Raw genomic sequence first — 15,241 nt, 5'->3', positions numbered from 1 at the left:
TCCAGTTACAATGTAATTTTATTGTGCTTGGTACTGTACGTCCCTTAAGCTTTGACAGTTCAACCAGCTGCCTAAACACATGAAAACCAATTATGGCTGTGCATACTTTAAACTGCACACATTTCCCATAGAAAATCTAATTATTTTACATCTTACACTGTACGAGAGAGCATGCAAAAGAAAGAGTGAGAAACCTAGAATCTTTACAGCTGTACAAAAAATAGAAAAATGTTGTTAAATCATGCTGCCTCTGCAACAAATACTTTACAAAACTCAATGTGACTTTGCGAAGGCACCAGATACCAGGAAATCTGGCTTTCCAGTTCAAATCCCTCCGTTAAAAGTGAACCAAATCTAAGCTGCTAAATGATCTCCCCACAGTACAAACCAACTCAAGGCTGCAGCTACATGGTTCTCCTTTCAGCCGTAACTAAGGTCCACATGCTTTTCACAAATCAGAGTTTTCATGCTGGAGTTGTTGGTGTAGCTGGAGACTGGACCATCATTGAAAAAGACATCGACACCACAGGAGACAAAAAAAAAAAAACATCAATTGCAGGAAATCACTTCTCTATTCATCACATCCCACTCTCTGGTGGCCCCACATTCTGTGCCACAATCTGTTATATAGGTGTCCCCTGCAAATGTTTTAGAACCGTCTGTAAATACAATCATTGAAGCTCAGGTCAGTGGTAGTCAGGATAACAACATTGGATTTGGTCCACGGGTTCTTGGTCCTGGGGAATTCTCAGGACACGTTTGTGATAGGCTTGTACTTCTTCAGTCTGGTCCATTGGCCTGTGGCATAGTTCATTTCAAAGACTGTGTCTACCAGCATTGTGGTGCTCCCTGTGCCATCTGCCTTTGGTAGAACCTCTGTATGCTCGCTCAGTTTGATTTGAATGATATCACCTTGCTCTGGACATGGATTTTCTGCAGGAATGAAACAATAATCAGTTTTGCACAGTAAGCCATCCCGAAGCGGACTATTAACAGAAGTGCCGGTCAGACTATAGGCTTTTCCAATCAGTGATTCTACCACTTTGGCTATTTTCCTTCAAAATGAAACTAGAAACATATTCAGCTTCCTGCATTTTCCAGCACTGTTTGGCCCCAATTAACTTTCACCCATTTTGCCGCAACTGTGGAAGAGGAACATTAACATACATTTCGACGTCTAACATTGATGGGAGACAAATGTTTTAAAAAGTTTTTTTTAAAATTCCAATTAAGGGGCAATTGAGCATGACCAATCCACCTACCCCACCTTTGGGTTGTTGGGGGGGGGGGGGGGGGGGGGGGGGGAGAAAGAGAGAAATAGAAGGAAGATGGGGAAACCACAAGATAAGAGATGGGGAGATGGGAAAAATCCCTTTTCCCAGAAAAGAAAAGAAAAACACAGCTGAAGCCAAAGGGGGGGGGGGGAAAGAGAGGGGTCAACGGGGAAGGGGGAGGAACTATAGACCAATCCAGAGGGCAGTGAAATGTACAGAGGGTCAGTTAAACAAAGGACAAAATAAACCTCTCTGTACAATAAAGTAAATTAGTGCGGGCAAGAAAATATGTAATGTAGATATACAACTGTTTATAAATAAATATGAGAAATGCCAATAAAAAGATTTCCCCCCAGAAAGTATCTTTGGGTTGTGGGGTTGAGACCCACGCAGCCACTGAGAATGTGCAAACACCACACGGACAGTGACCTGGGACCGGGATCGAACCGGAGATCTCTCAGTGCCGTGAAGCAGCTGTGCTAACCACCGCACCACCATGCCGCCCTTGATGGGAGATAAAACTGGGACTTTCAACAAAAATAGAGAAAATCCAAAGGGTACCGCTCAATGGCACAGATGGTTAAGGCAATAGACTAAATCCCCAATCTGCTAAATTAATTAGCTCAGTGGGCTAGACAGCTGGTTTGTGATGCAGAACAAGGCCAGCAGCGCGGGTTCAATTCCTGCACCAGCTTACCTGAACAGGCACCGGAATGTGGCGACTAGGGGCTTTTCACAGTAACTTCATACTTGTGACAATAAAAGATTATTATTAGTATTAATTGAGCTATACGGACACTACAGGCGACCAGGGGTGGACGGTGACACAGTGGTTAGCACTGCTGCCTCACAGTGCGAGGAACTGGGGTTCAATCCGGCCACGGGTGACTGTGGAGTTTGTACATTTCCCCCAGTGCCTGCTTGGGTTTCCTCCAGGTGCTCCGGTTTCCCCACAGTCAAAGATGTGCAAATTAGGTGGATTGGTCATGCTAAAATTGCTCCTTACGTGTCCAAAGATGTGCAGGTTAGGCGGGGTTACGGGACGAGGGCGGGGGAATAGACCTAGGTCAGGCATTTTCAAACTGGGTGTCGCAACCCGTGAGTGGGTCGTGGGCAGGTGAGTCCAGCACAATGAGAGTTCTTCTTTTCGTGCCTCCACCTGTACTCATTTCTTTGGCCAGGAGTACCCCCCCAAACCAGTGAACCTGCATCCACTTATATCCAATATTCCCCCTATACCTGGATTCCCTCTAGCTCCTACTTTTCTTGATCTTTTGAGAACTGCTGACGTGATTTCTCAGCTCCCCTCCCTCACTCTAACCGGCTCCCCTCTGAACTTGCTGTACTCCATTCAATCTTTTTTTATTCAAGTAATTACAGCAGGTCAACACCTGTCCTTTTAGCTCCCGTCTCAATGTCCAAGGCCCAAAAAACTTCAACAATTTACTTCTACCTCTTTCAATTTAGGAGATTGTTGCTCACAACGTGATTGCCTCTACATTGGGGAGATCAAATGCAGAGAACTCTCACGTGGGCCACAAGTGCGGCCTTGAGCTTCCGGCTGCTTGCCACTTTCATTCACCACCTTGTTCTCACACTCACATTACTGTCCTCAGCCTGCTACAGTGTTTCGGTAAAGCTGAACACAAGTTCGAGGCCCAACACCTCTTCTGATTAGGCATTTTACACTCTTCTGGACTCACGTTGAGTTCAACAATTTCAGACTATGAAATTGTAATTTTTGCATTGTGCCAGGTTTGAATCTTGTTTTTGCTTTCAGAAAGAGTTGTTTACCATTCTGGCATTTACACTCTGGACAATTGCTTTGGTGGAATTTTGCATGAGTGTTGGCTGAGATGAAAACTGTCGTGCAGCTCTCCAGCTGCATAGCTGGGTTTTTTCTTCAGATAATCCAGCACCCTGTGCACAAAAAAACGTGGTCTAGCTGTCATGGTGGCGTGCGCAGCCTGATAGAAGGGTGCAATGGTCTGCGCTTAAAAATGCAACCCCTGCCACACCAATGTGGGAACGCCCCCTCCAAAAGGTACAGGACAATAACCTGCCACGCATACACAAGGGGAACCTCCTTTCCAATGGAGGTCCCAGAGGCCCCCCAAGCAGGTTCCCTTCGACTGCGACACGTTTTTAGAAAGCAGTTCTAAACCTCGTCGACAGAGAATTCTAAGTGTGGGGGGGGGGGGGGGGGGGGATTATCTGGCGGGGAAACCCGCTAATCAAAAGGGTGCGGACCTCGTTACGTCACCGGTGAGGGATGGGGAAAATCAGAATCTTGTTCATGTTGTAAAAGTAAAAATGGGAAAATATGTCATTTGAAACATGGAAGTCTGGCAATACCTGGATAAGGTACATGAGAAAATGTAGGGGAAAATCCCATGAAGGGTTAATAGCAGCTGCAAAAGAAGGTTTTGAAATGCAGATAGCCTTTATCAAACAGGCGTTAAGAAAACAGCTTGTGACTGTTCAAGCTGTAAAACTGATGCTGGTCTTTTAAGTCACAGCATATTGAACTTTTAGTTATATGGAAAAAAGCAATATTTCGGGGCAGTACGGTGGGGCAGTGGGTGAGCCCTGCAACCTCACGGCATCGAGGTCCCAGGTTCGATTCCGGCTCTGGGTCACTTCGTGTGAAGTTTGCACATTCTCCCAGTGTTTGCGTGGGTTTCGCCCCCACATCCCAAAAGATGTGCAGGCTAGGTGGATTGGCCACGCTAAAATTGCCCCTTAATTAGAAAAAATGAATTGGGTACTGTAAATTTAATTTTAAAAAAAGCAATATTTTGCACCTTCTTTGAAGTTAATTATTTTAGTAAGCAGCTAAAAAAAGAATTGCTAGGATCGTCAGGTGAATTGGGTGACCAAGTGTTTAGGTGTGAAATTCTGCTGACACCAGGTGAATATGGGAAGCTGGAAACAACGTGACAACCGGAACACACGTTAGCCCCAAATCGGAATCAGAGTTCTGAGCTGGGGCACTATTTGGTAATAAAGCAACTTTAGAAGTGACAGGAACCAGGGGCGAGATTCTCCGACCCCCCGCTGGGTCGGAGAATCGCCGGGGGCTGGCGTGAATCCCGCCCCCTCCAGTTGCCGAATTCTCCTGCACCGGAGATTCAGCAGGGGCGGGAATCGCTCTGCGCCAGTTGGCGGCCCCCCCCCTGGCGATTCTCCGGCCCGGATGGGCCGAAGTCCCGCTGCTAGAATGCCTGTCCCGCCGGCGTAGATTAAACCACCTACCTTACCAGCGGGACAAGGCAGCGCGGGCGGGCTCCAAGGCGATCAGGCCCCGGGGGGTGCCCCCACGGTGGCCTGGCCCGCGATCGGGGCACACCGATCCGTGGGCGGGCCTGTGCCGTGGGGGCACTCTTTTCCTTCCGCCTTTGCCACGGTCTCCACCATAGCGGAGGCAGAAGAGACTGCCTCCACTGCGCATGCGCGGGAATGCCGTCAGCAACCGCTAACGCTCCCGCGCAGCTGCTGCCCGGAGAGGTCATTTCCACGCCAGCTGGCGGGGCACCAAAGGCCTTTTCCGCCAGCTGGCGAGGCGGAAATTCATCTGGCGCGGGCCTAGCCCCTTAAGGTTGGGGCTCGGCCCCCAAAGATGCAGAGCATTCTGCATCTTTGGGGCGGCGCGATGCCCGACTTATTTGCACCGTTTTGGGCGCCAGTCGGCGGACATCGCGCCGATACCGGAGAATTTCGCCCCAGATGTAACACCCCTCTAGGATCAAAGCACTTTTGAACATCACAAGGGAAACAATGTAATCAGAGTTCGATGAGCTGAAGTCATGCTCAATATGAATACATAGTCGTGTTAGAAATAATTCAGATTAAAGGTCCTTGTACAATCAAGAGTAAAATAAAGTTACTTTACGATAATGTCATATAAACTTAATAACTGCTAGAAGAGGAATATAAACCCTAAAAAAGGAGACAACCAGCAGAGTCAGCTCTCATAGCTGCCCTCGGTCATGGGAAAGATAGAGCACAAAAACCGAGCAGAACAGCGAGTCCACCTGAGGAAGACCAAAAGCTAAAGAAGAGAGATTGTTAAGGTAGACCTGAAGGTCTTTTCAACCAACCAGGAGAATCCAGAAGCAAGATCTTTTTACTTTTCTGTAAAGACAGTGAATGCATCTTTTAAAAGAACAAAACTTAAAAGTTTTAACCTGAAACAGTGGTTATTACAAAGTCTACTTTACTTACTAAGCAACGCAGGACCCAGGAGCAAAGCTACTAAGTGGTAAGTAGATAAAATTCTTCTATGACGATGTGGGATATACCGGGGGATAATTTGAAAATATAGATTGAGCCGTAAAGCACCCACCTAAGTCTGCATAGGAGTCAGGGAGTGAGAATCCCTGTTCACCATTTAGAATGTCTTATTGACCCTTTTTGGTATTGGGGGAATTCTAAGAATAGTGGTGAGTTTTTTTACTTAGTGTCCCCATTCGTGCTCGCGGTGGCAGCACGGTAGCATTGTGGATAGCACAATTGCTTCACAGCTCCAGGGTCCCAGGTTCGATTCCGGCATGGGTCGCTGTCTGTGCGGAGTCTGCACATTCTCCAGTGTGTGCGTGGGTTTCCTCCGGGTGCTCCGGTTTCCTCCCACTGTCCAAAGATGTGCAGGTTAGGTGGATTGGCCATGATAAATTGCCATTAGTGTCCAAAATTGCCCTTGGTATTGGGTGGGGTTACTGGATTATGGCGATAGGGTGGAGGTGTTGACCTTGGGTGGGGTGCTTTCCAAGAGCCGGTGCAGACTTGATGGGCCGAATGGCCTCCTTCTGCACTGTAAATTCTATGAAAAAAAATTTGCACCCAATGTCTCTTTATTACAACGATTATCACTCCCTTTGACTTTGTTCCAAGACATTTGTCATTTAATCTCTCCCACCCTCCACCTGACTCCAGTCCTTCTTCCTCCTAGTTCCCCTTTCAAAGGCATATAACCCATAACCCATCACATTTCTACCTTCCTTCTGTTCTGAAGAGTCATATTTGACTTGAAACGTCAACTCAGTGTCTCTCTCCATAAGATGCAGCTGGGCCTGTTGAGTGTTTCCAACATTTACTGCTTTTTAAAAAGATTGTAGATTTTACCTTTCCTGAAGAATGAAACACTGGGTGAAGCCCACCAAACCACATTGCAGCAGGAATCAACACCTATGTTCAAGAGGTGGTCAGGATAAAAAGAAAAGTTTCAACGTACCTCTTGACCCTGCCATAAACCCAAGAATAAGGGCTTTCTCTGGCCGGGTAACCTTGTTGGCAGTCTTGAACATTTCTTGGGCTGCATACATTTGGTCTCTCTGTAACATTCGAATAAAACAAGCATTGGTGAAAATAACTGGAAGGAACTAAATGGCCTTACTTCCGCTCCTATGTCTTATGGTCTTAACCTTCTCAAGAGTCAAGAATTCCAGCAGGTCCCCCCCCCGCCACGCCAGGGAACAGGGTGGAGAGGTTGCTCTCCAACCCATCAGGATCCGCCTTCAGGCGATCAACGAGGCGAAGGTTACAACATCTGCCTCCGCACCCGTTTCCAACCCTGGCTGGTCCGACACCCTGAATATGGCCACCCAGGGGCCCGGGTCCAGTTTCACGTGCACCACTTTAGAAATTACCCTAAAAACCTCCTTCCAGTAATCCTCTAGCTTTGGACAGGACCAAAACATATGAACGTGATTAGCGGGGCCCCCCCTCCGCAACGTTCACACACATCTCCTACTCCTTCAAAGAATCAGTTCATCCTCGCCCTAGTGAGGTGTGCTCTGTATACCACCTTCAGCTGTATCAGCCCCAACCTTGCGCATGCGGTGGAGGCATCCACTCTCCGGAGCACCTCACACCAGAACCCCTCCTCCATATCCTCTCCCAACTCTTCCTTCCACTTTGCTTTGATCCCTTCCAGTGGTGCCTTCTCCTCTTCCAAAATAGCTCCGTAAACCGCTGACACTACCCCCTTCTCCAGTCCCCCCGTCGTCAGCATCTCCACCAGCAATGTGGAGGCCGGCTCTCCCAGGAAGCTCTATCTCCTTTCTGGCAAAATCTCGAACCTGCATGTATCTAAACATTTCCCCCTGCTCCAGTCTATACTTCACTTCCAGCTCCTTCAGTCCTGCAAATCGATCCCCAAGAAACAAATCTTTTAGTGTCTTAATCCCCTTCTCCTCCCATTTCTAAAAATTTCCATCCCACCTCCCTGGCTCAAATCTGTGGTTCCCCCGAATCGGCATTTCCCTTGACCGTGCCCCCAACCCGAAGTGTTGGCGAAGCTGCCTCCAAATTCTCAATGAAGCTATTATAACCAGACTCCGAGTATTTCCCTGGGGCTATCGGGAGCGGCGCTGTTGCTCGTGCTTTCAATCCCGACCCCCTGCATTCTCTCCTCCATTCTGACCCACTGAGAATCAACCCCTCTGACCCAGCGCCGCACCTTCTGCACATTCGCCGCCCAGTAGTAATACATCAGATTCAGAAGACCCAAACCCTCTGCCTGACTTCCCCTCTGTAGCAGCACCTTTCTAGATCTGGCCACCTTCCCTCCCCATATGAACGACGTAATCCTTCCCTCAATCTCTCTGAAAAAAGCCTTTGGCAGGAAAATCGGCAGGCATTGAAAGATAAACAGAAATCGCGGCAACACGTCCATTTTAACCGCCTGTACCCGACTCGCCAGTGACAGAGGGAGACCATCCCACCTTGCCAGATCAGCTTTCAATCTCCCCACCAAACTAGAAATGTTGTGAGTTCCTGCCCTACGGAATGGCAACTCCCCCAATCCCGGCCGAGACACCACAAAATACTCACACTTGTCTAGATTTAGTTTGTACCCCGAGAGAGACCCAAACACTCTAAGCAGCTCCAATATTCCCCCTATCGACACACTCAGTTCCGACATGTATAACAGCAAGTCATCGGCATACAAGGACACCCTATGTCTATCCCCCCCCGCACTATTCCTTTCCATACCCCCGAACTTCTTATTGCGATGGCCAATGGCTCAATCGCGAGTGCAAACAGCAGGGGGAACATAGGACATCCCTGCCTAGTCCCACGGTGGACAGAAAAGTATCTCGAGCTGATGTTGTTTGTGCGGACACTCGCCCTCGGCTCCTTATATAGTAGCTTTACCCAGTTCACAAATCTTGGTCCAATCCCAAACCGCTCCAGAACTGCCATCAAGTACCCCATTCTACCCGGTCAAACGCCTTCTCAGCATCCAATGCCACAACCACCTGTTTCCTTCCTCTCTGCTGGTGCCATAACGACATTCAATACCCTTCTAACGTTTGAAACGAGCTGCCTCCCTCTCACGAACACCGTCAGATCTTCACCCATCACCTTCAGGAGGCACACCTCCAGCCTACCCGTCAGCACCTTCGCCAATACGTTTGCGTCCACATTCAGAAGCAATATGGGCCTATACGACCCACACTCCGTCGGATCCTTATCTTTTTTTAGCAACAGGGAAATCGACGCCTGCCCCAAAGATTGTGGCAATACCCCCTTCCCTATCGCCTCTTCAAACATCCCCACCATCAGGGGTGGCAGCTTGTCCTTGAATTTCTTACAATATTCCACCGGAAACCCATTCGGCCCTGCTACCTTCCCTGACTGCATCCTCCCAACCGCATCCTTTATCTCCTGCTCCACTATCGCTCCTTCTGATGTAGCCCTGTCCCCCTCCCCTAACCTCGGGTACTCCAACCCATCTAGAAATTCCTGCATCTCTCGGTCTCCCCCAGGCGGCTCTGACCTGTACAACCACTCATAAAATTCCTCAAAAACCTTGTTAATCAGATCCGGATATTTGAGTTGTTGACTGATCATCAATCTCAATTAGTCTACAACAGACCCAGACATGATGGGAGGGAACCCAAGGTGGAGAAGTTGGGAATCATAAATACAAAATGTCCAATATGTTCCTATGTTTTAACATCATATCTCAAATTATTTATATGGTGCTTCAATATAAATAATAAATAAATTAAGGGGCAATTTACCTAACCTGCACATCTTTGGATTGTGGGGATGAGACCCACGCAGACTTGGGGAGAATGTGGAAACTGCACACACACACACAGTGACCCAGGGCTAGGATCCGAGCCAGGTCCTCGGCGCCTTGAGGCAGCAGTGCTAACCACTGCGCCACTGTGCTACCCTTGCTTGTGAGTGCGGAAACCCCCACCAGGTCCTGATCTCTCCTGATTGCCTGGAATCAGTTGGCCTCCTGGTTTTTTTTTTTTTACTTTCTCTAGATGGAAATTAGAAGTAGAATGATAACGAGGTCCTGCCATTAAATTTAACAGTATCTCAGCATCCTCAGGATTTCTAGGATTCTCCACCTGTGACCATGCACTCGTTCTTGTTTCCTGGAAACATCCAGGTCAGTAAATGAATTGGGTACTCTAAATTTATTTTAAAAAAACACCAAGGTAATGTAATACTTCATACAAATGCGTAAAATGCCGTTGCAAAATTCTGAGTCAATGATTATTATTCAACTGTCAAACATTTATTAGGGCCCAGTGATTAGGAGTAGTGAAGGAAAGATCAAGGCTTTGGTGGGGGATTGGGGACAGAAGGGATGTGATTGCAGGAATTGGCTGGAGATTATAGAATCCCTACAGTGCAGGAGGTCATTCAGCCCATCAAGTCTGCACCGACCGGACTTCCGGGTGCGGCGATGACCAGCTGAGTCGCACGTTTCGGCAGCTCCCGGTGAAACGGACTTTTGGGCTCTTGATAGGAGCCCCAACGGCAATTTTGACGGCTAAAAACACTGTACGGTAAACCAGAAGGGAATCCCCCCTGGATACGGATGAAAAAAGGAGGAGAAAGTGGCCGGATTGCAGTGGATCCTTTAGAACAGCGGCAAGGAAGGCAAGCAAAAACCAAGATGGCGTCGGAAGGTGGCAGTTTAACATGGGGCCCTGAACAACAAGAGTTCTTGAAATGCTGTGTGGAAGAGCTCAAAAAGGAAATGAAGAAAGAGCTGTTGGCCCCGATACTACAGGCGATCGAAGGGCTAAAGGAGGAACAAAAGACCCAGGAGCGGGAGCTTCGGGTCGTGAAGGCAAAGGCAGCCGAGAATGAGGACGACATACAGGGCCTGGTGGTGAAGACGGAGACGCATGAGGCACATCAGAAACGATGTGTGGAAAGGTTGGAGGCACTGGAGAACAACGCAAGGAGGAACAACCTGAGGATTCTTGGTCTTCCTGAAGGTGTGGAGGGAGCGGACGTCGGGGCATATGTGAGCACGATGCTGCACTTGTTAATGGGAGCGGAGGCCCCGGCGGGTCCGTTGGAGGTGGAGGGAGCATACCGAGTGATGGCGCGAGGGCCGAGAGCAGGAGAAATTTCCAGAGCCATAGTGGTGAGATTCCTCCGTTTTAAGGATAGAGAAATGGTCCTTAGATGGGCAAAGAAAACTCGGAGCAGTAAATGGGAGAACGCGGTGATCCGCGTTTATCAAGACTGGAGTGCGGAGGTGGTGAGAAGGAGGGCGAGCTTTAATCGGGCCAAGGCGGTGCTTCATAAAAAGATGATAAAATTTGGAATGCTGCAACCGGCAAGACTGTGGGTCACATATCGAGGGAGGCACCACTACTTTGAGACGGCGGATGAAGCATGGACTTTTATTGTGGAAGAAAAACTGGAATGAGCGGGTTATTAAAAAGAACGTTTGAACAAAGTGGTGGGGCGAATGTGGGGGGCAAAGAGGGGGGTTAAAAAGGGGGGAAAGAGGAGTTTTATGTACTAATCCTGCGATGTGGTAACTTTTCTCTCTTCCACAGGTGGTGATGGGGGAGGAGGGGAGGTGGAGGAGATGGGGCGTTGGCCATTGGGGGCGGGGCCAAGGGAGAAGCACGGGCTTGGTTCCCGCGCTATGATAATCATGGCGGGAATAGAGAAGCAGGAAGGAGGGGGCGTCGCACGGTGCGAGCCGAGGTCACGGGGGGGAAGCCGAGGTCGGCCAGAGTTTGCTGACTTCTGGGAGCAACATGGGGGGAGTAATTACGCTAGCGGGGGGGGGGGGTGGGTGGGAGGGGGGAATTACTGGGTTGCTGCTGCTGGGGAGAGGGGGGAGCTGGTATGGGGGGGGGGAATGGGCGGGGGGGCACCGCCTGGGGGAGATACAGCTGCGTGGGAACCGGGTGAGGAGCTGGAAAAAGGTGATGGCTAATCGACAAGGGGGGGTAGGAAGCCCCCCAACCCGGCTGATCACGTGGAACGTGAGGGCTGAACGGGCTGATAAAGAGGGCACAGGTACTCGCACACCTTAAGAAACTTAAGGCAGATGTGGTTATGTTACAGGAAACGCACCTGAAACTGATAGACCAGGTTAGGCTACGCAAAGGATGGGTGGGGCAGGTGTTCCATTCGGGGCTAGATGCGAAAAACAGGGGGGTGGCTATATTAGTGGGGAAGCGGGTAATGTTCGAGTCAAAGGCTATTGTGGCGGATAACGGGGGCAGATATGTGATGGTGAGTGGCAAACTACAGGGGGAGACGGTGGTTTTGGTAAACGTATATGCCCCGAACTGGGATGATGCCAATTTTATGAGGCGGATGCTAGGACGCATTCCGGACCTAGAGATGGGAAAGCTGATAATGGGGGGAGATTTTAATACGGTGTTGGAACCAGGGCTGGATAGGTCGAAGTCCAGGACTGGAAGGAGGCCGGCAGCAGCCAAGGTACTTAAAGATTTTATGGAGCAGATGGGAGGTGTAGACCCGTGGAGATTTAGCAGACCTAGGAGTAAGGAGTTCTCGTTTTTCTCCTATGTCCATAAAGTCTACTCGCGAATAGACTTTTTTGTGCTGGGAAGGGCGTTGATCCCGAAGGTGAGGGGAACGGAGTATACGGCTATAGCCATTTCGGATCACGCTCCACACTGGGTAGACTTGGAGATAGGGGAGGAAACAGGAGGGCGCCCACCCTGGAGAATGGACATGGGACTAATGGCAGATGAGGGGGTGTGTCTAAGGGTGAGGGGGTGCATTGAAAAGTACTTGGAACTCAATGATAATGGGGAGGTCCAGGTGGGAGTGGTCTGGGAGGCGTTGAAGGCGGTGGTTAGAGGGGAGCTGATATCAATAAGGGCACATAAAGGGAAGCAGGAGAGTAAGGAACGGGAGCGGTTGCTGCAAGAACTTTTGAGGGTGGACAGACAACATGCGGAAGCACCGGAGGAGGGACTGTACAGGGAAAGGCAAAGGCTACATGTAGAATTTGACTTGCTGACTACGGGCACTGCAGAGGCACAATGGAGGAAGGCACAGGGTGTACAGTACGAATATGGGGAGAAGGCGAGCAGGTTGCTGGCACACCAATTGAGGAAAAGGGGAGCAGCGAGGGAAATAGGGGGAGTGAGGGATGAGGAAGGAGAGATGGAGCGGGGAGCGGAGAGAGTGAATGGAGTGTTCAAGACATTTTATAAAAAAATTATATGAAGCTCAACCCCCGGATGGGAGGGAGAGAATGATGGGCTTCTTGGATCGGCTGGAATTTCCCAAGGTGGAAGAGCAGGAAAGGGTGGGACTGGGAGCACAGATCGAGGTAGAAGAAGTGGTGAAAGGAATTAGGAGCATGCAGGCGGGAAAGGCCCCGGGACCGGATGGATTCCCAGTCGAATTCTATAGAAAATATGTGGACTTGCTCGCCCCGGTATTGACGAGGACCTTTAATGAGGCAAAGGAAAGGGGACAACTGCCCCCGACTATGTCTGAAGCAACGATATCGCTTCTCTTAAAGAAGGAAAAGGACCCGCTACAATGCGGGTCCTATAGACCTATTTCCCTCCTAAATGTAGATGCCAAGATCCTGGCCAAGGTAATGGCAATGAGAATAGAGGAATGTGTCCCGGGGGTGGTCCACGAGGACCAAACTGGGTTTGTGAAGGGGAGACAGCTGAACACGAATATACGGAGGCTGTTAGGGGTAATGATGATGGCCCCACCAGAGGGGGGAAACGGAGATAGTAGTGGCGATGGATGCCGAGAAAGCATTTGATAGAGTGGAGTGGGATTATTTGTGGGAGGTGTTGAGGAGATTTGGTTTTGGAGAGGGGTATGTTAGATGGTGCAGCTGTTGTATAGGGCCCCGATGGCGAGCGTGGTCACGAATGGACGGGGATCTGCATATTTTCAGCTCCATAGAGGGACAAGGCAGGGATGCCCTCTGTCCCCATTATTGTTTGCACTGGCGATTGAGCCCCTGGCGATAGCGTTGAGGGGTTCCAAGAAGTGGAGGGGAGTACTTAGAGGAGGAGAAGAACACCGGGTATCTTTGTATGCGGACGATTTGCTACTATACGTGGCAGACCCGGCGGAGGGGATGCTAGAAATAATGTGGATACTTGGGGAGTTTGGGATTTTTCAGGGTATAAATTGAACATGGGGAAAAGTGAGTTGTTTGTGGTGCATCCAGGGGAGCAGAGTAGAGAAATAGAGGCCCTACCGTTGAGGAAGGCAACAGGGGACTTTAGTTACCTGGGGATCCAGATAGCCAAGAATTGGGGCACATTGCATAGGTTAAATTTAACGCGGTTGGTGGAACAAATGGAGGAGGATTTTAAGAGATGGGATATGGTATCCCTGTCACTGGCAGGGAGGGTGCAGGCGGTTAAGATGGTGGTCCTCCCGAGATTCCTCTTTGTGTTTCAGTGCCTCCCGGTGGTGATCACGAAGGCTTTTTTTCAAAGGATTGAAAAGAGCATCATGGGTTTTGTGTGGGCCGGGAAGACCCCGAGAGTGAGGAAGGGATTCTTACAGCGTAGCAGGGATAGGGGGGGCTGGCACTACCGAGCCTAAGTGAGTATTATTGGGCCGCTAATATTTCAATGGTGAGTAAGTGGATGGGAGAGGAGGAGGGAGCGGCGTGGAAGAGATTAGAGAGGGCGTCCTGTAGGGGGACTAGCCTACAGGCTATGGTGACAGCCCCATTGCCGTTCTCACCGAGGAACTACACCACAAGCCCAGTGGTGGTGGCTACACTGAAGATTTGGGGACAGTGGAGACGGCATAGGGGAAAGACTAGAGCCTTGGGGGGAGGGGGGGGGGGGGGGGGGGGTCCCCGATAAGAAACAACCATAGGTTTGCCCCGGGGGATATGGAATGTGGCAAAGAGCAGGAATAACGCAACTGAAAGATCTGTTTGTGGATGGGAAGTTCGCGAGTCTGGGAGCGCTGACCGAGAAATATGGGTTGTCCCAAGGGAATGCATTCAGGTATATGCAACTGAGGGCTTTTGTGAGGCAACAGGTGAGGGAATTCCCGCAGCTCCCGACACAAGAGGTGCAGGACAGAGTGATCTCAAAGACATGGGTGGGGGATGGTAAGGCGTCAGATATATATAGGGAAATGAGGGACGAAGGGGAGACTATGGTGGATGAACTAAAAGGGAAATGGGAAGAAGAGCTGGGGGAGGAGATCGAGGAGGGGCTGTGGGCAGATGCCCAAAGCAGGGTAAACTCGTCGTCCTCGTGTGCCAGGCTAAGCCTGATTCAGTTTAAGGTATTACACAGGGCGCATATGACTGGAGCACGGCTCAGTAAATTTTTTGGGGTGGAGGATAGGTGTGCGAGGTGCTCGAGAAGCCCAGCGAATCATACCCATATGTTTTGGTTATGCCCGGCACTACAGGGGTTTTGGATGGGGGTGACAAAGGTGCTTTCAAAAGTAGTGGGGGTCCGGGTCGAACCAAGCTGGGGGTTGGCTATATTTGGGGTTGCACAAGAGCCGGGAGTGCAGGAGGCGAGAGAGGCCGATGTTTTGGCCTTTGCGTCCCTAGTAGCCCGGCGCAGGATATTGTTAATGTGGAAAGAAGCCAAGCCCCCGGGGGTGGAGACCTGGATAAATGACATGGCAGGGTTTATAAAGCTAGAGCGGATTAAGTTCGTTCTAAGGGGGTCGGCTCAAGGGTTCACCAGGCGGTG

At 49.8% G+C, this 15,241-nt stretch overlaps 1 protein-coding gene across 1 annotated transcript in view; it reads right to left on the bottom strand.

Moving 5' to 3' along the window:
* Positions 1-15,241, bottom strand: part of nelfa (negative elongation factor complex member A) — a 99,764-nt gene continuing 84,523 nt past the window's right edge. The window contains exons 10-11 of the mRNA XM_072497489.1: positions 6,505-6,604; positions 1-933 (exon numbers count right to left, since the gene is read on the bottom strand). Of these exons, the coding sequence (XP_072353590.1) occupies positions 749-933; positions 6,505-6,604 (285 nt within the window). The 3' untranslated portion in view covers positions 1-748. The remainder of the gene's footprint in view (positions 934-6,504; positions 6,605-15,241) is intronic.

The sequence above is a fragment of the Scyliorhinus torazame genome, chromosome 3, assembly GCF_047496885.1.
Source record: "Scyliorhinus torazame isolate Kashiwa2021f chromosome 3, sScyTor2.1, whole genome shotgun sequence".
Classification (NCBI taxonomy): domain Eukaryota; kingdom Metazoa; phylum Chordata; class Chondrichthyes; order Carcharhiniformes; family Scyliorhinidae; genus Scyliorhinus; species Scyliorhinus torazame.
The sequence above is the reverse complement of the archived record's forward strand: the minus strand, read 5'-3'. Positions and strand labels throughout refer to the sequence as shown.